The sequence below is a fragment of the Neovison vison genome, chromosome 7 (assembly GCF_020171115.1).
Source record: "Neovison vison isolate M4711 chromosome 7, ASM_NN_V1, whole genome shotgun sequence".
Classification (NCBI taxonomy): Eukaryota; Metazoa; Chordata; class Mammalia; order Carnivora; family Mustelidae; genus Neogale; species Neogale vison.
Window position 1 is genome coordinate 17,057,819 of NC_058097.1, and position 21,188 is coordinate 17,079,006.

The 21,188-nt window shown below is 50.3% G+C and overlaps 1 protein-coding gene across 1 annotated transcript in view; it reads right to left on the minus strand.

The window, feature by feature from the left end:
- Positions 1–1,756: 1,756 nt before the first annotated feature.
- CDH3 (cadherin 3) overlaps positions 1,757–21,188 on the minus strand; it is a 60,346-nt gene continuing 40,914 nt past the window's right edge. The window contains exons 5-17 of the mRNA XM_044260057.1: positions 20,131–20,256; positions 19,773–19,928; positions 19,545–19,689; positions 18,555–18,730; positions 17,770–17,898; positions 16,575–16,760; positions 14,849–15,090; positions 14,324–14,469; positions 13,355–13,579; positions 9,313–9,519; positions 6,851–6,981; positions 6,276–6,422; positions 1,757–2,640 (exon numbers count right to left, since the gene is read on the minus strand). Coding sequence (XP_044115992.1) covers positions 2,431–2,640; positions 6,276–6,422; positions 6,851–6,981; positions 9,313–9,519; positions 13,355–13,579; positions 14,324–14,469; positions 14,849–15,090; positions 16,575–16,760; positions 17,770–17,898; positions 18,555–18,730; positions 19,545–19,689; positions 19,773–19,928; positions 20,131–20,256 — 2,226 coding nt within the window. The 3' untranslated portion in view covers positions 1,757–2,430. The remainder of the gene's footprint in view (positions 2,641–6,275; positions 6,423–6,850; positions 6,982–9,312; positions 9,520–13,354; positions 13,580–14,323; positions 14,470–14,848; positions 15,091–16,574; positions 16,761–17,769; positions 17,899–18,554; positions 18,731–19,544; positions 19,690–19,772; positions 19,929–20,130; positions 20,257–21,188) is intronic.

Sequence of the window (21,188 nt, forward strand, 5' to 3'; positions counted from 1 at the left end):
TTCCTCCTCAACACCTTCCAAAACTCCCAGGGGGGAAGGCCAGCCTGCACAGTGGCTGTTTGGTTTTATTATTAGTCTCTGCTGAAGATAGAGTTGCAGGCCTCATTCAGGTTTTTCAGAGAGGAGTTTAAGATAAGGGGCAGCAGGTGTTTGCTGGCAGAGACACCGAATCCTCTCACTTTATTTGCCAAGAGCAGCAGGGCCCTGGTAGAGGGAGATCCGACCCCCGGAGCCAGAGGCTGCAGCGGGAGGGAGGGGCAGGAGGTGGCCCGGACCTGCAGGCTAAGGTGCTGCCCACCAGGGACGGGTGGGAAGGTTTCTCACCCAGTTGAGTTCCCCTTTGATTTCCCATCCAGGGCCTAGGTTTCAGGACACCCTCTGTGTCTTCCTCCAAAGCCTTGGTCCCAAACTTGACGGTGCATCAGAATTTCCTGGAAGGCCTGTTAGGTCACATTTCAGGGCTCACCTGCACATCTCTGATTTCGGGCACCCATGCTGCTGCCGCCCATCCAGGAACTGCATTTTGAGTGCCATTGCTTTAGTCACTGTCGTGGGACGAAAACTTTTATTTCAAGTTCAGCCATCCCTTTGGCTTCCTTCCACATGCTTTTCTCTTACTTCATTGCACATAAGTTAAACTTCGCTTTAACACAGGCTCATGTGGAACTGTTCTTTCCCCGCTGTCTCTTCACACCACCATCCCCCACCGCCCCGTTCCTGCATCCCTGTATTCTTACGGAAAGTTCCAATTTCATGGACATCCTAGGCGAGTTCTCTAATTTTCTGTCTGGCTTGATTTTGATGATGATCAGGTATCGTTTAAAAAAATACAGTGAAGGCATTCTTTAAGGGAGGAAAATCCCCTCTGAGGATGATTGTGAGGATTTGTTTAAAGGAAATAATTGAAGTTATTTGGCCCTAAAGTGTATTAAATGAATGGTAGCTGTTACCAGTGAACACAAATAGTACTTACAGCGGGCCAGATAGGAAGTCATTTAATCTCCATAAAAACTCCCCATGGGATACATGAAAAACGTGAGGCAAATTGAGGTTAAATGGGACTTGCTAGACGTAGCAGACTTGGACCCCTCCCTGCCTTTCCATGCGGAGCTCCACCCCACAGAAGTCTGCCCAAACTGCAATACCAGAATGCAGCCACACTCTGCCAGCGGAGAGTCGCCAGTAGCTCTGGTGGGGCTCAGCCCAGGGGTGAGGGGGTTAATGGCTCTCCCACACACGACAGCAGCTCAGAATTTGTAGAGTGGAGTGTCTGGCTGGCTCAGTCAGAAGAGCTTGTGATTCTTGATCTCAGGGTTGTGTGTTCAAGCCCCATGTTGGGTGTAGAGATTACTTAAAAAAAAAAAAAATTGTAGAGAGGAGGGTAGATTTATCCTTATTAGGCCCAATGGGCATGTATACAAATCCTGAGGGGGCACCTGGGTGGCTCAGTGGGTTAAGTCTCTGCCTTCGGCTCAGGTCATGATCTCAGGGTCCTGGGATCAAGCCTAGTAGGGCTCTCTGCTCAGCAGGGAGCCTACTTCCTACTTCCCCCCCTCTCCCTCTGCCTGCCTTTCTGCCTACTTGTGATCTCTCTCTCTGTCAAGTAAATAAATAAAGAAGGCCAGCAGGGTTAAAAAATGCTCACTCTCCTTGATAATTCTAAAAACCAATGAATTGGGCACTGAAGTAAGTGAATGGTGTGGTAGGTGACTCACAGGGCAATAAAATTCTAATAAAAGGAAGTTCACTCCCCAAGGCACCTCTGGGAAAAATTCCTTTAATAAAAAAGTTGTAGTACATTTACACGATTGTCATCACCCTTTATCTACAGCACTCAACAGGGAAAATAAAAAACAAAGGACAACATAGTCACGCTCAGTATAAAAACGCAGGAATTCATTCCAATAGATCTTGTTGCTTGGAGAGGAGAGAGAAGTGCGCGGGGGCACAGGAGCCGAGCAGCTCCGGCTGGGGCGTCCGGGGCAATCCGAGGGACTGCGGAGAATCCGCCTCTAACTTTGAGGACAGCATTTAAAAAAAAACAACCCAGGTTGCGGTAAGAGGACTCATTCTAAGGAGAAGGGTCCATTCCAGAGAGAACCTCTTCACTGGAGGGTTTGGGGGCATGGGGGATGGTCAGAGTCGGTCCGGACATTTATGGCAGGTGACAGACTCCCAGAAATTTGGCCTCGGAGGCAACCCTGGCCTAGTCTAGAGGTTTCCGGAGGTGAAATCAAACTACCCAAATCCCTCCATTCTGAAAGGCTTAGAAACCAGCCCTTCGTGTCAGACGTGAGGGCCTCTCTCCTCCGAGTCGCTAAGGCCACTTCTTGACAGGCTCCCAAGTCCTTGGATGAGGGGAAGGCTGAAGCTCCTTCGGAGAAGCCGCTGCGGCCCAGCCTTGAGTCCCTGGTCGTGCGGGCAGGCGGCCTAGTCGTCCTGGCCGCCGCCGTACATGTCTGCCAGCTTCTTGAAGCGGCTGCCCCACTCGTTCAGGTAGTCATAGTCTTGGTCCTGGTCAGAGGCTGAGGAGGTGAGGGAGCTCAGGGAGGCGGCGTCAGAGCCGCTGCCCTCGTAGTCAAACACCAACAGGGAGTCGTAGGGCGGGGCCGTGGGGTCTGTGTTGGCCGCCTTCAGGTTCTGTGGCGACAAGAGCAGGCGGTTAGGAGCGGCGCCCGGCAGCTGCGGGGCTCGGCGAGGGCAGCCCACCCTGCAGAGCCTGCGTCTCGTCCACGAGGACATCTCTTCCCTTCAGGAAGTTTTGGGAGGGGAAATGAAGTAATGCACAGAAATGCTGAGCACCGAGCCCAGTATATGCCCAGTGCACGGTGGGACAGGCCAGAGGTCAAGGGCAGGGACTCTGAAATCAGACAGCTTGGGTCAGAACTCAGGCTTCACACCCTAGTTTTGTGACCTTGGGAAAACCCCTTAACCTCCAGGCGCTGTTTTTGTCTTGTCTCTAAACTGGGAGACTTCATATGGTTTTAGAGGAATGAAAAGTACATGTTAAATATACGTAAAGTGCTTATTAGACTAGTACCTGGCACACAGTCGAACATGATCTCCTCATTCGTAAAATGAGGAAACAAGAGGATTCCCTCCCCGCAGCTGGTGTGGGGACTGAATGACACCGTATTTGCAAACTATCTAAACATCTGTCCAGAGACGTTCTGGAAACGGTCTTCATCTGACTGGAGGGAAAAGTTCCAGGTATTTAGCTCCATGGTACTTTCTCAAACCATCTGCTCTGAGCAGCCTTCCCTGGATGCTTTTGTATCTGCAGCACGCTCCGATACGCTCCTGCTGAAGAACAGAGTCCAACCACCAGGCTACTTCTAGAAGGCAGGAGGCCAGCAGAAAGGTTCAAGGCAGGGTCAGGTATCTTGACTGCCTACCAAGCCCTCTGCCCCTGCTGCTTCCTCACACTCCCTAAGATCCATCCATCTATGGCACCTGGGCAGCTCAGTTGTTAAGCGTCTGCCTTCAGCTCAGGTCATGATCCCAAAGTCCCGGGATCCAGCATCGGGCTCCCTGCTCAGTGGGGAGTCTGCCTCTCTCTCCCTCACTGCTCTCTCCCAGCTCATGCTTGCTCTCTAGCTCTATTTCAAATAAATAAATAAAATCTTTAAAAAAAAATTATCTTTCCCCCCTCTCTATCCACCTATCTTTTTCTCCCTCCCTCCTAGACTTCCTTCCTTCCTCGTATTAAGAACCTCCACTTATGGGGCACCTTGGGCGGCAGAGCATGCAACCCATGATCTTTTTTTTTTTTTTAAGATTTTATTCATTTATTTGACAGACAGAGATCACAAGTAGGCAGAGAGGCAGGCAGAGAGAGAGAGGAGGAAGCAGGCTCCCCGCCAAACAGGGAGCCCGATGCGGGACTCGATCCCAGGACCCCGAGATCATGACCTGAGCTGAAGGCAGCGGCTTAACCCACTGAGCCACCCAGGCGCCCGCAACCCATGATCTTGAGGTCTATGTTCGAGGCCCACATCAGGTGTAGAGCTTAATTAAGAAAAAAAAAAAAAAAAGAGAGAGAGAGAAAGAGAGGGGGGTGCTTGGGTGGCTTAGTGGGTTAAATCCTCTGCCTTCGGCTCAGGTCATGATCCCAGGGTCCTGGGATCGAGCCCCACATCAGGCTCTCTGCTCAGCAGGGAGCCCGTTTCCCCCTCTCTCTGCCTGCCTCTCTGCCTACTTGTGGTCTCTGTCTGTCAAATAAATAAATAAAATCTTTAAAAAAGAGAGAGAGAAAGAGAGAAAACCCTCCGTTTACTGCTAATGAGGTACCAGCCTATGAAGGCACCTATAATCTATCTCCTGTGTACCTAGTTCAGTGGTTCTCACAACCCTGGCTGTATATTCAATTTTTAGCTTGGGGAGCTTTTTTTTTTTTTTTTTTTTTAAATTTTATTTATTTATTTGAGAGAGAGACAGAGTGAGAGAGCATGAGAAGGGAGGTCAGAGGGAGAAGCAGACTCCCCATGGAGCTGGGAGCCTGATGTGGGACTCGATCCTAGGACTCCAGGATCATGACCTGAGCTGAAGGCAGTTGCCTAACCAACTGAGCCACCCAGGCGTCCCAGCTTGGGGAGCTTTAAAAACAAAACAAAACACCAGAGCCTGAAAACCAAATGAATCCCTGCATTCCAGGCATCACTGTTTTTCAAAATCCTTCAGATAAATCAAATCTGCGACCAGATTAAAAGCACTGGAGACACTCAGCTATTATCAACAATAACTATCATTACCTAGTAAATGCTACTTGTCAAGTCAGGGGTTCCTAGACTTAAATTACTTGGGTTTTTTTTTTTTTTTTTAAAGGTTTTATTTATTTATTTGAGAGAAAGAGAATGAGCAAGAGCAAGTGAGCATGGGGTGGGGAACAGAGGGAGAGGGAATTTTTAAAAAATTCTGAAGCCTCAGGGCACCTGAGTGGCTCAGTTGGTTAAGCACCTGCCTTCAGCCCCCCCGGTCATGATCCCAGGGTCCTGGGTTCAAGCCCTGCATCAGGCTCCTGCCCAGCAGAGAGCCTGCTTCTAGGAAGCCTGCTTCTCCCTCTCCCTCTGCTGCTCCCCCTGCTTGTGCTCTCATCAAATAAATAAATAAAATCAATTAAAAAATATTCTGAAGCTTTGGTCACATCCAGATCAATTGTATCAATCTCTGCAAGGAGTTAGAGACATCAGTAGTTTTTGAAGTTCCCCAGGAGAATCCAATATTTGGGAACCACTGTTCCAGATGCTCGTGGATCCAATCTTTTTTTTTTTTTTTTTTTTTAAAGATTTTTGTTTATTTGACAGACAGAGATCACAAGTAGACTGAGAGGCAGGCAGAGAGAGAGAGAGAGAGAGAGAGAGGGAAGCAGGCTCCCTGCTGAGCAGAGAGCCCGATGCGGGACTCGATCCCAGGACCTTGAGATCAGGACCTGAGCCGAAGGCAGCGGCTTAACCCACTGAGCCACCCAGGCACCCCTCGTGCATCCAATCTTTAAAGCAACCTATAATAGGGGAGCTTGGGTGGCTCAGCTGATTAACCACCTGACTTTGTTTTGTTTAGTCTTTTTTTCTTTTTTTAAAAAGATTTTATTTGTTTATTTGACAGACAGATCACAGGTAGGCAGAGAGGGGGGAGGGAGCAGGCACCCCGCTGAGCAGAGAGCCTGAGGCAGGGCTCAATCCCAGGACCCTGAGATCATCACCTGAGCCAAAGGCAGAGGCTTAACTCACTGAGGCACCCAGGTACCCCAAGCACCTGACTTTGGGTCAGGTCATGATCTCAGGGTCCTGGGAACAGGCTGCTTAGGGCTCGGTGCTCAGCAAGGAGGCTGGTTCTCCCTCTGCCTCTACCCCTGCTCGTCCGCACTCTCTCAGATTAAGAAAAAGAAAGAAAAGAAATGAAAAGAAACAAAAGGAAAGAAAAGAAAATGCCACCTATAACAGAGGGCCCCAACTCTGCTCCACAGTGGGGTCACCTGGGACATTTAAACATTCAAACCTAGGTAGTCTGGCTGCACAGTTTTCTAACAACTGTTTTATTTGTTGAAAAAAATGAATAAATCATTCCTAACCTATTGTTAACTACTCTGCAACTTAGAATTTCACAAAGGAGAAAGCTGAAGCCCAGAAGTTACTCAAATATGCCAGAGGTTCCACAGCTGGTTGATGAGGGAGGTAAGATTTGAACCCAGAGCCAAGACCCCAAGCCCACACTCTTTCTTCCATGCTGTTGATGCTTGAATAACAGGCTGCCCTCAGTTGGCCCTCAGGCCTCACCTCGATGATGAAGTTCCCGATCTCATCTGGGTTGGCTGGACGTGGACGGTACATGGGTGTGGGAATGAAGGTTGGTGCCACATCGTTGCGGAGAACCACCTCAGGACGGGCCTCCAGACCCCGGTGCAGTTGGGTGATGTCATAGTCCTTCATGGAAGTGAAGGAGAGCATGGGATTGAGAACACCGCCCCCCACCATTTATGCTGTAGCCCACTCCCCTGCCACGTGGGTGTCCTGGTTCATGGGTAGGACTTAGAAGACAATCTTTGTCAGACATTTCTGAAAGCCCCTGTTTCCATAGCTCTTCCTCCCAAAGTAAGCTTAGGCTCGAGGCCACTCTGACTAGGATGAAAGCGACCGCAGCGGCTCGAGGCCACTCTGACTAGGATCAAAGCGACAGCAGCTGTGGACCAGACACCCTCTCGGTAGAGGAGGTCAGTCCTGCGTGAAGACCGATGCGTTCAGCCAGAGTCTGGTCAATGCAGCTAATGTGGTTTAGTTGGTTGGAACAATGACCCCTGCCAGTGGCCTTGGAGGCATCCAACTCCCCACCCCTAGACCACTCAGTGCCTCACCTGGTCTTCCTCACCACCTCCCTCTTCACCATAGTAGAAGACATTGTCACGGGTGTCATCTTCTGGGAGCAGAAGGGGCTCCTTCACCTTCCTCTTCCTCCTCACCAACAAGAGGAGCACCAGCAGGAGGACTGAAAGAGTTAGGGAGGGTAAAATTTCCCTCCACAATCACATAGTTGGCCAATACCCCCAAACCCTCAGAGCCCCAGCTAACTTTAGATCCCTCTCCTTGGTAGTCAGTGTTTTAAATACTTTTTTTTTTTTAAAGATTTTATTTATTTATTTGACAGAGAGAAATCACAAGTAGGCAGAGAGGCAGGCAGAGAGAGAGAGAGGGAAGCAGGCTCCCTGCTGAGCAGAGAGCCCGATGCGGGACTTGATCCCAGGACCCTGAGATCATGACCTGAGCCGAAGGCAGTGGCTTAACCCACTGAGCCACCCAGGCGCCCTGTTTTAAATACTTTCAATAGCTCCCCTGCACCTAGGAAAACCCCTAACTCTTTATCCAAGTGTACAGGAGAGCCCCCTGCCTGTGCCCGTACATATACACCGGTGAGCGGGTCTAACACACCGGCTTCCTTGGAGTGCCTCAAATGCACCCAGCACCTTCGGCTTCGGGGGGCTTCACCTGGGCGCTCCTCCCCTGGAGCACTTAGCACATGCGCAGCTACAGCCTAGTACCACTCCCTCTTGGCAGCAATCGGACCTTGTCCTCCCCACCCCCCAAAACAGTCTGTATCCTTTACTGTCAGTCTGCCCTTATCGGTGATACTGGTCCTCAAGGGACTCTCCCACCAGATGTTATTTTTCCAACAGAACTCTTTCCCAGTCCCCAGGTGACCTCTAAATTAGGCACAGACGTTAAGTTAAAAGCAGGACAGGGCAAGTCTGATGTGGTGCAGTAACGGGAACACAGGTGCAGATGCTATGTTGGTGTTTCAAGAGGAAGACTGGCTTCTAGGTGTATGGTTGGGAGGGCCAGCAGGCTACTGGGACACGGGGGTATGGGCCAGCAAATGCCCGGCTGTTCTCCCTAATGCCAGGACTGCCTCCAGTTAATCCCATGTATAGAAGGGTCCCCAGGAACCTCTCTGTAGCTGTTAAGTTGACAGGATACGGCCACTATTTACCTTTATCACTTTGGCCTGTTGACAGAACTGATGTCCATCTCTGGCCCAACACAACAGACCTAGTCTTCTTGGGGAGTCTATGGTTCTCATATGAATCTGAACGGATTCTGCCTTAAAATAGGACCATCTCTCGTCGTCTCACCCCTAGATTACAGCAATAGCTCCTTAATGCTCTTCCTGTCTCTACCCTTACCCCTGCACATTCTGTTTAGTAGGAATCCTGTAAAACTCAAGTCAAATCACATCACTGCTTTGCTATAAACCTTCTGATGACTTCTTTCTTCCTTCCTTTCTTTCTGATTTATTTGGCAGAGGGAACACAAGGAGGGGAAACATGAGACAGAAGGAGAAGCAGGCTCTCCACCAAGGAGGGAGCCTGACGTGGGGCTTGATTCCAGGACCCTGGTATCATGGCCTGAGCCAAAGGCAGATGCTTAACAACTGAGCCACCCAGGCGCCCCGATGACTTCACACTTCATCCAGACCCAGCATGATGCTCCACCACAGCCATCACCTCTCTAACTCCATCTCCTACTTCTTTCCCTTTTGCTTTTTCCACTCTAGCCATTTGTTGTTTCCACACACCAAGTACAGTGCTGCCTCAGGGCCTTTGCACTTGCTATTCCTGAGATATCTTCATGACTTGTTTCCTCACCTCTTTCAGGTCTTTACTTGAACACCCCTTCTCAGAAAAGCCTTTCTTACCCATCCTACTTGAGATGGCAGACCTCCTCTCTGTGCTTGCTTTTTGTCCATACCGACACCAATTTCTCGGCCAGCTGATTTGTCTGTTTTCTGCACTGGAAAGTAAGCTCCATGAGGGCGGAAAGAGGTCTGTTTTATAAAGTGCTGCACCCAGTGCCAAAAATAGTGCTGGGTGTGCAGGATGTGGATTAAAGCTTGCCCTTGTTAACTTCCTATTGGACTGCATGTGTTTCTGTGTAAGGACCAATTCATCGAGTGGAAAAAGCCAATGGGAAAGGGTCTACCTTTAAAGAACTCAGTTTGTAACTAAGCACGTCTGCCCCCTAGACCAGGGCCTCTCAAACCCTAGCATGCAACGGAACCCCTGGAGGGCTTGTGAAAACACAGATTACTGGGTCTTAGCCCTAAGCTTCTGAATCAGTAGGTCAGGATGGGCCTGAGAACTGGCCTTTCTAACAAGTTCCTGGCACTGCTGATACTATTGGTCTGGAGATCGCACATTCAGAACAACTGCTCAAGCCTCTAGACGACATCACAGCAGGGCTCATGTCTGTTCACCACTGTTGCCCGAAAGCCTGGCGCGTTCCAGAGTGTGGAACTTATGCAAGAAAGAGTGTGGGTACTTACGCAAGAGAGCCAGGACAGCCCCCAGGATTGGGAGGAGGAAGCCACCCTTCCAGGGGTCGGGGCAGGTATTCACATGGCCGTGGCAGTCACACACGGTGGCCTTGATCACCGTCAGCTGTTCATTGTTGCCACGGTCAGTCAGAGAAAGGTGTACATCGTAGATGTCTTGCTTGAGGAACTTCTTCAAGGACAAGGCCACTGTGTTTCCTGGAGGAGACAGGTAACGTTTGCCACAACAGAGAGGCCACATCACCTTCTTCTTCTTCTTCTTTTTTTTTTTTTTTAAAGGATATTTATTTACTTAAGAAAGAAAATGAAAGAGCACAAGAGGAGGATGGGTCAAAGGGAGAAGCAGACTCCCCACTGAGCAGGGAGCCCAGCACGGGGCTGATCCCGGGACTCCAGAAAAATGACCTGAGCTGGAGGCAGTTGCTTAACCACCTGAGCCACCCAGGTGCTCCCACTGTCTTATTTTCTTAAAATCAAATCGATAGTCACAGTACCTTTAAAATAATAAAGGTTTTAACAAGCCATGTCATGCAGAGCCGATAATTTCTCAGCACCATTAGCTGTTCAACTGTTCTCAACGTGAACCCACCGAAGTACATTCTTCCCACGATAACTAACTCTGTCTTTTAGCATTCATGCTGACTGACCAGCTGTTTTCCTACCTGAAAGTTCACTACCTTTTATTATTACAGCATTTTGCCACTGTAATAGTAGATATGTTTATGCCTCAACTGTCAGATACAATTTCAGTACCTGAAACGCCGATATTTCTGCAAAAGTATTATTTTTTTCATAGATTTATTTATTTCAGAGATAGAGCCTAAGGGTGCAGGGGGAGGGGGAGAGGCAGAGAGCGTCTTAAGCAGACTCCACACTGAGCACAGAGCCTTACAAGGGGCTCGATCTCAGGACCCGAGGTCATGACCTGAGCCAAAATCAAGGGTCTGATGTGCAACCCACTGCACCATACAGGCGCCCTGAGAGCATCAGTTATTAATAAATGCAAACGCACATGGCTGGTGATGTAACAGACATTGGTGAGCAGGTCAGAGAGGGTGCCAGGCTGCGCCGTCACAGCATCAGTGATGCACACGAGGTTTGGGGGTGCTGGTGGCGAGGCTGCAGTGGGCCCAGGGCTAACCTGTCTTCCAAGGCCCAGGGCAGGTGGCAGGTTAACCTCAAAGCAGAAGCCAAGCCAAGTGTCAGTGGGCGTGCACAAGGGGTCCCACTCTGGGGGGGGGCTGTGTGGCGGTCCGAGAATGGGGAAGAGCGCTACGTTTGTGGGTGAGAAATACAGGGTCAGGGGCTTCTCTGAAGAAAGGCTTTAGTTTATTTATTTTTTTTTTAACTTTTATTTATTTGACAGAGAGAGACACAGTGAGAGAGGGAACACAAGCAGGGGGAGTGGGAGAGAAAGAAGCAGGCTTCAGGCTGAGCAGGGAGCCCGATGCAGGGCTCGATCTCAAGACACTGGGATTGTGACCTGAGCTGAAGGCAGATGCTTAACAACTGAGTCACCCAGGCGCCCTGGACCTTCAGTTTGGACTTGTTTCTCATGCAAGGAGCCATTAGCCAGGGTAGCATGACTTCTCCTCATGCAGGGTCCTCACCGTTACATGCTAGCAGTGTCCCCCAGTCACTGGGGCAACCCAAACCCACCTCATGATGCAAGCTCCCCCACCCTCAGGCTTGCTGGCCTATTTCAACACTGACCTCAGGCCATGTTTTGTTCAAAGGTTTTGCATACTTGCTGGGCTCCTATTAGTAAGAAAGCCTGAAGGGAGGGTGCCTGGGTGGCTCAGTGGGTTAAGTCTCTGCCTTCAGCTCAGGTCCTGATCTCAGGGTCCTGGGATTGAGCCCCACATCAGGCTTTCTGCTCAGTGTGGAGCCTGCTACCCCCACCCCTGCCTGCCTCTCTGCCTACGTGTGATCGCTGTGTCTCAAATAAATAAATAAATAAATAAATCTTAAAAAAAAAAAAAGAAGGCCTGAAGGGAGACTCCGCCCTGTTCCCATGCAGCAATGGCAGGTGGACAGGGAGCTCTCTGGACTGAATGTCCGGTCCACAAGTCGAGGCCAAGTTCGGGTATTTCCCCGGAACATCCCTACCATCAGCCTAGGCCCACGCGGAGGGCGGATTTCGCAAGGGATGAGGGCGGCGCTGGGGACTACGCGGACACCGAGTGGCAGTGAGGCTCTTCTCTCATCTCCACCGCGGCTTTGGGAGGAGGTACCTCTAGCCTCATTTTACCAACGCAGGAACTGAAGCTTAGGGAGGCTAAGTAACCAGACTGAGGTCACGCGTGGGTAAGGTTTGGATTAATTCCCCTGACAACAAGGACATGGTCAGGGAGAAAAACCTAAACTAAAAACCAAGAACCAGGGTCACGTGGATGGCTCAGTCAGTAAAGCATCTGACTTTGGCTCCGGTTATGACCCTGGGATGGAGCCCCACACTGGGCTCCCCTGCTCAGAGAGGAGTCTGCTTGATCCTATGCCCCAGCCCTCCCCTTGTTTTCTCACTCAAATAAAGAAAATATTGGAAGGAAGGAAGGAAGGAAGGAAGGAAGGAAGGAAGGAAGGAAGGAAGGAAGGGAGGAAGGGAGGGAAAGAGAGAGAGAAAGAAAGAAAACCAAAAAACCCCAGAGCCAGGTATCAGTGCTATCACCGGGTGACGGTACCACGGGACATCGGCCACATGCTCACACCTCAGCGAGCCAGACCCGTGATCGCTGCCTGGGAAGAATGCGGGTGAAGGTGCTCGCCCACTTCTACGGAGCACGGAGTACCAGACAAGCGGCCTCTGGTGAAATCACTTCCTTCATCTTCACGATAACTGGATGGAAGTTGTTACAATTATTGGCACCATTCTATAGATCGGGTTTACTGAGGAACAGTGAGGTTCGGTAACTTGTCCATAGTCACAAAACTAATAAATGGCGGGAAAATGGCTTCTAGGCCACAAGGGAGTGACAGGAGACCAGCTTCGGTTCCTCAAAGGAAAGGTGCCAGGCATTTCTACCCAGGTGACAGAAATCATAAAATTGAGACAATGTGGGTATCTGGGCTCAGCAAGAACAACAGACACTGGGCACTGGGTTCCTTCGGGGCAGAGCCTGTGTGCACTGGTTCCCTATTTCCTCCTGGTGGAGGGAGGGGTCCAAGAGGAAGGGGAGACATTTTAAACCAAAGTGAACAGTGTCTCTCCAGGGGCCTCACTGGCTTTTGGGGCTGGATCTTTCTCACACACCAAGTCCTCACTCACTTGATGCCACTTGACCCCTCCCAGGCCAGTGACAACTGAAAAGCCATGAAAGCCTGAGAAGCTCTGGAGGGAATGAGAAAAAGAAACGACAGGGAGGTGGATGGGAGCACGTGTGGCTTCAGCTTCTGGTCCACACTCACACGCTCTGTGCCCTTGGGCACACTACTTAACCTCTCTGAGCCTCACTATCATCAGTAACTCCAGATAAAAGTACTGCCCACAGAAGGTGGTAGAAACATTACGTAAGGAACAAAAAGGTACCTTGCGTATTGTCAGGGGTCAATAAATGATAAGCGACAGAACATCAGTGGTAATACACAGTGCCTAGATTCAAATTGTGAATTCAAATTGTGGCATCATTTTCTAGCCAGAATGCTTCTGGCAAGATACTTAACCTTCTAGAAGCCTTGGTTTCCTCATCTGTAAAGTGGGCACACACTGATGTATATATGTGGGTTGCCGTGAGGGCTGAGCCACCTCGTCTATGAAGCGTCTTTAGTGCTCTCTCGCACACAGCAGGCATGCTCCGGCCAAGTGGGCTATCATCACTGCAGGAGTCCTGGCTCCTTCATCATGTGCGACTGAGAAAGTCAAACCCTCTCTCCCCCTGCCTCAGTTTTTCCAACTGTACTGGAAAGTGGTTGGACTAGAATATTCTTAAAGGCTTACCCTAAGTTAATTAAGCAGCATTTGGTTGATGTTCTTAACTCAGGGGAATGTATGCGGGGTTCTGGGGCACACGCCCACCTACCGCCAGCACTCACCCACCTTTCTCGTTGACCTCTGCTGTCCAGTAGATGTCCGAGTCATGTGTGAGCTGGGCCTGGAAAGGGGAGGTGTGGGGGGACAGGTCCTTGTCTGTGATGTTCAGCACTTGGGCCACCGGGCTTTGGTTGCAGATGGTGATGTGACGGGGCTCGGGGATGGGGCCGTGGTCGTTGATGTCCATCAGAGTTAGCAGGAGGGTCCCGGTGCCAGTGGTGGGAGGGTTCCCTGTTCATAATTACACACAGGAGCCCTTTCAACATCTGCCCTTGGTTGGGGTGACAGATGAATGTTAAGCTCTCTGATCTACCCAATCAGTCTCAGGATGTCCCCACTGATAGCCCAGCTGTAACTTTTCAAGTCCCTCCACGTCCTGCCCTAGTCTCATCATAGATCAAACCAGTGAAGGCAAATCCAGGACAATCATGGCATCATTCTCAGCCGATTGTCCTAACTGATCACAGCAGCTAGAGCCACTACTCATCTGTCCCAAGGGGAAACCTACTGGCCACCTCAGGGCTGACGCCATGTTTGCTGATGAGCTCTGGGGCCAGGTCCCTTCACAGTCCTGCCGTGATTCTCACCTGCTTCTCACTTGTTTCATCACGTCAAGCAAAGACATCAAATCACGCCACAACCCCCAGCTCTGTCACAGTGTGACATCACTCATCAATTACACCACTTTCCAGGCAGCCCCTTCTAATCAAATCACAAGGGGAAACTGACATGCTGACCCGGGTGTCAGTGAACCACACACTTGGGATGAAAGAAATCCTTCTCCTAATACGTGGGTCTTACGGAAACCCATAGCCAGTTCTAGTCTTTAAAAAGTCTCCTCTGCAGGTCCCCCGTGGCCCTCCAGATTGGTTTGCTGGTAGCCCTCCCTGACCCCCTACTCGGTCCGGGGAGGAGATGTGCTATGCCGTGGGATTCAAGGGCACCCAAGCGGACGGGCTGGGAGGAAGCTCTCACCGTCGTCTGTGGCCAAGACCAGAACTTCATAGACATTGTTCTTCACAAACTGTTCATCCTCACGGTCTAAGACCCCTGTGGCGGTGACCTGCCCACTGTCTGGGTCCATTGCTAGCCACCCTGCTGGCTCTCTCAGGATGTGGTAGCTGGAATGGAAAAGGTGGGAAGAGTCATACCCAGTACACTTAGAATTCTGGTTGTCATTCCAACTGGCAGACGGTGTCATGGGACTTGGGGCTCCCAAGCATGATCACGTGAAAAATGCATCTCGCCGCCAAATGGGAGCCTGAGCACAGGCAGACAGCCCAGCAGGGATACATGATAGAGAGTGGCTATACCTGCCCCCTGGCTCTCTGCTCAGAGTCCTCAGCCTTGGGGAGGGTAGGAAGGGAAGTCACTGTGCAGGGGTGATGGTCAAAATATGTAGCAATCTTGACGGTAATCGGAACAAGCGCTGACCACAGCAAACAGCCCCACTGATGCTACTAGTGCTTCTGGATGCTTCCAAGCCCGCCTCCTGGTTACCTGATCTTCTGATCCCCCTGGTCAGGATCCTGTGCTGTGTAGGTGCACACAGGCTCCCCGACAGAGATGCCCTCCTGGACCTCAATGACTTTGGAGGGTGGGACAAACACAGGTGCCTCATTCACATCGTCCACGTGGACCACTACGGTGGCTGTGGAGGTTGGGAGCTTCACCACAAAGGGAGCCTCGTTGGTCACTTCAACGTACAGGACGTGCTGGTTTTTGGCCTCGAAGTCTAAGCCCTGCGGGAGAAGAGGAAGGAGGACCTGAGCTACCAAAGTCTGAGGAGGACCCACGCAGTGCTGTGATGTCAGAAAGAAAGGGCCTGTGGCCAGGAGCTGGAAGCTCCCAGCATCCACAGTACTGTCCTTTCTGGGACGCCTGGGTGGTGCAGTCGGTTAAACATCTGACTCTTGGTTTTGGCTCCAGATGTGATCTCAGGGTTGTGAAATCCAGCCCCATGGAGAGGCCGGCATTGAGCTCCGTGCTCGGTGCTGGGTCTGCTTGAGTTTCTCTCTCCCTCTGCCCCTCCCCTGCCTCTCTCTCTAAAACAAATCTTTAAAAAAGAAATGCTATCTTTTCCATAAAGCCTTTCTTGAAGTTTTTTTTTTTTAGTTGGGGGAGAGGGAGAGGGACAGAGAGAATCTTAAGTAGGGTCCACGCCCCGGTGCCAAGCCTGAGTGGGACTCGATCTCACAACCCTGAGGTCATGACCTGAGCTGAAATCAAGAGTTGGGACACTTAACCATCTGAGCCACCCCAGTGCCCCATCCTCCCGACCTTTCTGAGTGGCTGGTAGGGCCTTTCAGACTACCCCTAAACCTGTAAGCCCTAGAGCTGGCTCCCAAGAGGGTGGCGCAAAGGCATGCAGTAGAAACCTGTGGAGGCCTTTCTGGTTGTCATAATGATGGGGATGCTGTTGGCACTGATAGACTGGGGTAGGGACACAGAGAACTGTCCCACAGGCCATGTGACTTGCCAGTAGCCCCTTGGATGTTCATGTATTCATGGGTGTGAAAACTCTTGTTTACTATTTGTCTTACATATAAACTAAGTTTTTGGTGTTGTTTTAATATATACTGACTTTTTTTTTATTTAAAAGATTTATTTATTTATTATTTGACAGACAGAAATCACAAGGAGGCAGAGAGGCAGGCAGAGAGAGAGGAGAAAGCAGGCTCTCCGCCGAGCAGAGAGCCCGACGCGGGACTCGATCCCAGGACCCTGGGATCATGACCTGAGCCGAAGGCAGCGGCTTAACCCACTGAGCCACCCAGGCGCCCCTAGGCCCATCTTCTTAAAGTATCAATTTTATTCAAAGACTTTTTGAGAGGCAAGCATATCTCTAACTACTAAGTAACTTAAAACATTTTACTATGCAAAAACCTAGATACATATTATAGATTCAATGCAAAACTAGCAAGAATTCCGATAAAACAGAGACCCTCTGTGTAAGAAGACTAACTGTGGGCAGCCTCTGGGTGCCCGGATCTGGAAGAAGGGGCTCTACTAATCTGCCTCCATCAGAGCAGTGACTCTCACCTGTATCATGGATGGAGTCCCGCGGTAAGATAAACTTTGAACAAATTCATTCCTCAACATGACAGGGATGGGAAAGTGACAGAAGGCACGGGCCTGCTGCACTCCCTGGTGAACGTTCCAAAGTAGGTGTCCCAAGGCAGGTGGTACACTGACTGCCCCTTGTCTAAAGCCCGAACGGACTCACCTTTCTGGTCGTCAGGATGCCCTGGTTGCTCTCGGGGTGGGTGGTGATGGTAAAATGGCCCCCGTTGTCGCCGTCCAGGATGCGGTAGGTGGCGCGCCATGCCGGCGAGCTGGGGGCATCCAGGTCAGTCACCGTCAGCCTCTGCACCTCCTGGCCCACCGCATTCTCAGGTACTCGGGCCTCGTACTGTCAGCGCGGGAAGCACAGCACCATCAGAGCAGAGACTGACCGCCCACCCCGAGCCTGTTCCCCTCTTCGCCAGCTGTGGATCCTCCGGGCAACTCACCTTCCTGGGACCACCCACCCCACACCCCATGGTTTCAGGACCCACACAGATGCAGCATGTCCTCACCGCCGCTGGGAGAGGCCACAGGGACCTGTTTCTCCTACATCTGAGGGCAAAATACTCCCGCAAGCTCGTTGGGTCTGGGTGCCCTGAACCCTGCCATGTGTGGCGTCTACCTAGCTGAGATCAGAAAGGTATGAAGACAGTGGCAAGAAGGACTAGGGGCCTGATGGCTCTATGACCCGGATCAGGAACGTTTTTGGAAGTTCTGGGAGAGGTGGCAAACACTGGGAGCTCAGCTGCTTGCAGCAAATTTTTACTCAAACCTAAACCATGTTTAGGAGCCAGTTATCTCCGCTCCCCCGCAAGAGTTATCTAATGACGGAAGGGGGTAGGTTGATTGGCACGGAGTCCTCTGTCACCGGAGGTGTGCATTCTCGGGGGGAAGGTGGGCACGTACAGCCGTGAGGCCAATTCTAAGTGCTCATACTGATGAACACTTTTCTTTCTTTCTGCCTATTCTTCCTTTCAGTAAACTCCACCCCCAACAAGGGGCCTGAGCTCATGACTCAGAGATCAAGGGTCAGTCACATGCTCCAATGACTGAGCCAGCCAGGTGCCCCTCAACACGGCTTTTCATATCGAGCACTTCTGTACCGGGAATGGCGTTATCAACTGTTCAGAGATTATTCCTTTCAACACAGAGAATGAGGCAAGGAATATCATTATCTTCATTTCACAGATTAGGAAATGGGGCGCAAAGATGTTAGGCAGTTTGTCTCTGGTCATACACCCTAGTAAGTGGTAGGGCAGGACCAGAAGCAAAGCGAGCTCGTTCCAGAGTTTCATTAGAAAGAAAAACCTGAGCCCTTCATCATCTGCGGAGGGAAGGACTGACCAGGCACTCACCTTCTGAGGCTCAAACACGGGAGCGTTGTCATTGGCATCAAGGATTTCGATTATGGCCACTGCAGTGGTGGTAGAACCATCCCCGTCCATGTCTGTCGCCTGGATGGTCAGTGTGTACTCGGGGACTCTCTGGAGAGGAAAGGAGTTCAGGTCAAGGGGCCCCTCATCCTGGGCTCCCAGAAATACAGCCCTGCGTGCATGTGGAGGGTAAGGGAATCTCTCCCCATCTCCCATTGTTCTCTTGAATCCCTGCCCCACTGCTCACCCACCATAGGGAAGAACAAAGGTAAAGGGTGGAGAAATGCAGACCCACACGGTTCTCCTGGGCTAGCCGGCAATGCAGTCTAGGGACTGCCCCCGACCCTGGGCTGATGCAGAATGGGAGCTTTGAGTGGGGATTTGGGCAAAGGTATTAATTAGGAAACAGTAGGCGACTCTAGCATTCATTGAGCTAATTCTACTTTGTAGCACACAAGGGACAAATCTGGGCAATGTGCATGCTAAGTGAGCCATTCCAAGAGGAAATGAGAAAACCTACAGAAAATATCAAACGCCTGCATTTTCTGCTGCCTCCTCAACCTTAACGAGATCAGCTGGCACCATGCCGCTGGCTTCAGAGAGCTGTGGGACATCAACACGGGAACACAGCAGTAGCCATCCCAGCTGATTTGGATTCTCGCCGCTCTGCCTTAGGCTATGGGGCATGGACAGGGGCTTCCTGCTCTCGTGTTAGGCCCAGCCTAAGCAAGGCTGGAGGGATAGCACTTTCTCTAGGAGCTACTCACCTCCCGGTCCAGGCCACTGGAGATGACGCTGATGGTGCCCGTGCTCCGGTGGACAGTGAACATGCTGTCATGCGGATCCTTTGGCTCTTGGCTATGGATAGAGTAAGCAACCACCCCATTGTACGTGTTGATAGCATCGTCCTCATCTGTGGCTGTCACCTGCATCACAGAAGTGCCTAGAGGAGAGAAGGCACGAGTGAGCATCCTTCTCTCCCTGCTCTACTCCCAACCTTGCCCACTTCTGGAATTCTGAGAGGCTCCATTCTGTTCATTGACTTGGACCCATCTTCCACTTTGTGGCAGATTGCTAGTTGGGGTCTGTTTTCCATTCTCTGCTCCTTTCTTAGAAATGAAAACCTCAATCATGTTAAGCTGAGCACAGGCTTGCCTGGAACAAAGACCATCTATTTCCCAAGAATGAGGCTCTGAGATTAAGAACTTGCCCAAGGTCATGGGTGAAGAGGCAAATCAAGATTCAAATCAAGATCTTTGTAGCTCCAAAGCTAGTGGTTCCCAAACCTGACTGATCATCTGAATCTTCTGGGAAATATACAGATTCCAGGCTATACTCTAGGAGCACTCTTATTCAGGGTTCTTGAGATAGAATGAGAAAAATCTGAAATTTTAAAAACATTTTATATATTTGACAGAGTGAGAGATAGTGAGAGAGGGAACACAAGCAGGGGGAACGGGAGAGGGAGAAGCAGGCTTCTCCCTGAGCAGGGAGCCCAATGTGGGGCTCGATCCCAGGACCCTGGGATCACGACCTGAAGTGAAGGCATATGCTTAACGACTAGGGCACCCAGGTGCCTGGAGATTTTTAAGATGATCCCAGGTGATCGGATGCACAGCTGAGGAAATCAGGTAAGGAGGGTTCTTACAGGCTTTAGGTGCCTGGTCTGACCTCCAGATGGTTCCAGAAGTTGACCCAAGGCTAGGTCTGGGCCCAGCAGACCTCCCCAGCTATCTGCCGCTCCCCAGTCCTCTTACCAGGTAATACCCCTTCCAAGACACTCCCTCTGAAAACATCCTGGGTGAACTTGGGCTTGTGGTCATTCTGGTCTGTGACAATGATGGAAATGTTCATGGGGTCTTCCACTGAGGCACCATTCTCCGATACGGCGTGGCCAAAGAGCTGTGGGTGCACAGGTATAGGGTCAGCCTGGCCCCACCAACCCACAGGGTCCTGCTTCTTGTCGGATGCTACAGGTTACTTGCCTCATACTTTGCAATCTTCTCCCGGTCCAATGGCTTATTCAACAACAACCAGCCTGTTTCCTTCTCTATGGCGAAGATACCCTCGGGGGGACTGTCTGCTCCAGGCCCCGTGATGCTGTAGAAAATCTTGGTGCCTCTGTCCTTATTAGATTTGAGCTGGAAGCAAAAGAAATTGGCAGCTGACAAAGTATCAACTATCTCAGGATGGCAACAAAGGTGAGGAGGGCTGGAGAGGCACTGCCTTATCAGAAACCAATCCCGTTACCAAGGCTTTCAGGAGCAAGAAACCCCACTGGTAGGCCTTTGGGTGAGAGTCCCTGCAGCCACCCAAGACTCTAGGGAGAAGGCACAGTCATACCTGATTCAGCCTCTGAGGGAAGGGGCCCTTGCCATTCTCGGCGACAGATATTGGTGGAACCACCCATTCTCTCTTGTGTCTTCGCAGGACACGGCTGGATGGGGAGATCTTCAGTGCTTTCCTGTCCTGCAAGGAGAGGAGACCCCTTAACACAAACAGCGCAGAGCTGGAAGACACCCGACATCCTCGCACTTTGAGGAGTTATTAAGGGTGAGGAAAGAGACCTAAAGGGGTTTACTGCAAAAGACAAATTGAAAATAATCCTAAGCGTTCATTTGGAGAGAACCAACTGAACGCACGTTATAATACTTCCATCTAGTGGAACTGCTCTACAGCTCTAAAAATGAGGAACGAGGAAGTCTATGTGCTCACATGAAAGATCTCTGTTATATGCTGTTAACTGAAAAAGAACAAGTTATACTAAACTGTAATTTGGTTTAGTATTTTATTTAACAACTTCACATGGTTAATATGTATCGTCTTCTGTGTGAAAGGGTAGGAAAATAAGACCGTGTATTCATAGTGGCTCACATATAAACAAAGTATGGGGGCAGACACAAAAGAAACTAACGACAGGGTTATCTGTGAGAAGGGGACAGGCAGTATACTGATCTATTTTTAAGTGAAGAAGGAAGGCACAGACATGTGAACAGCATGCTAGCTTTTGCATAAAAGAGAGGACGAAAAAAGGTCTGTGTATCTCTCTCTATATAAAATACATAACATGTGTTTAATATAAATAAATATAGAATATATAAAGAAACTTCAGAAGGAAAAAACTGGTAACAGCGGTTATCTGTGTCTTGGACAGGGCATTAGGTAGATGCACAGAAACAAAGGGAGGTTATTCATTGTGTAACTTTTTATTATTATTATTATTTTAAAAGATTGAGAATTTATTAATTATTATTATTATTTTAAAAAGATTTTATTTATTTGACAGACAGAGATCAGAGTAGGCAGAGAGAGAGGAGGAAGCAGACGCAAGTCTCGATCCCAGGACCCTGGGATCATGACCTGAGCTGAAGGCAGAGCCTTTAACCCACTGAGCCACCCAG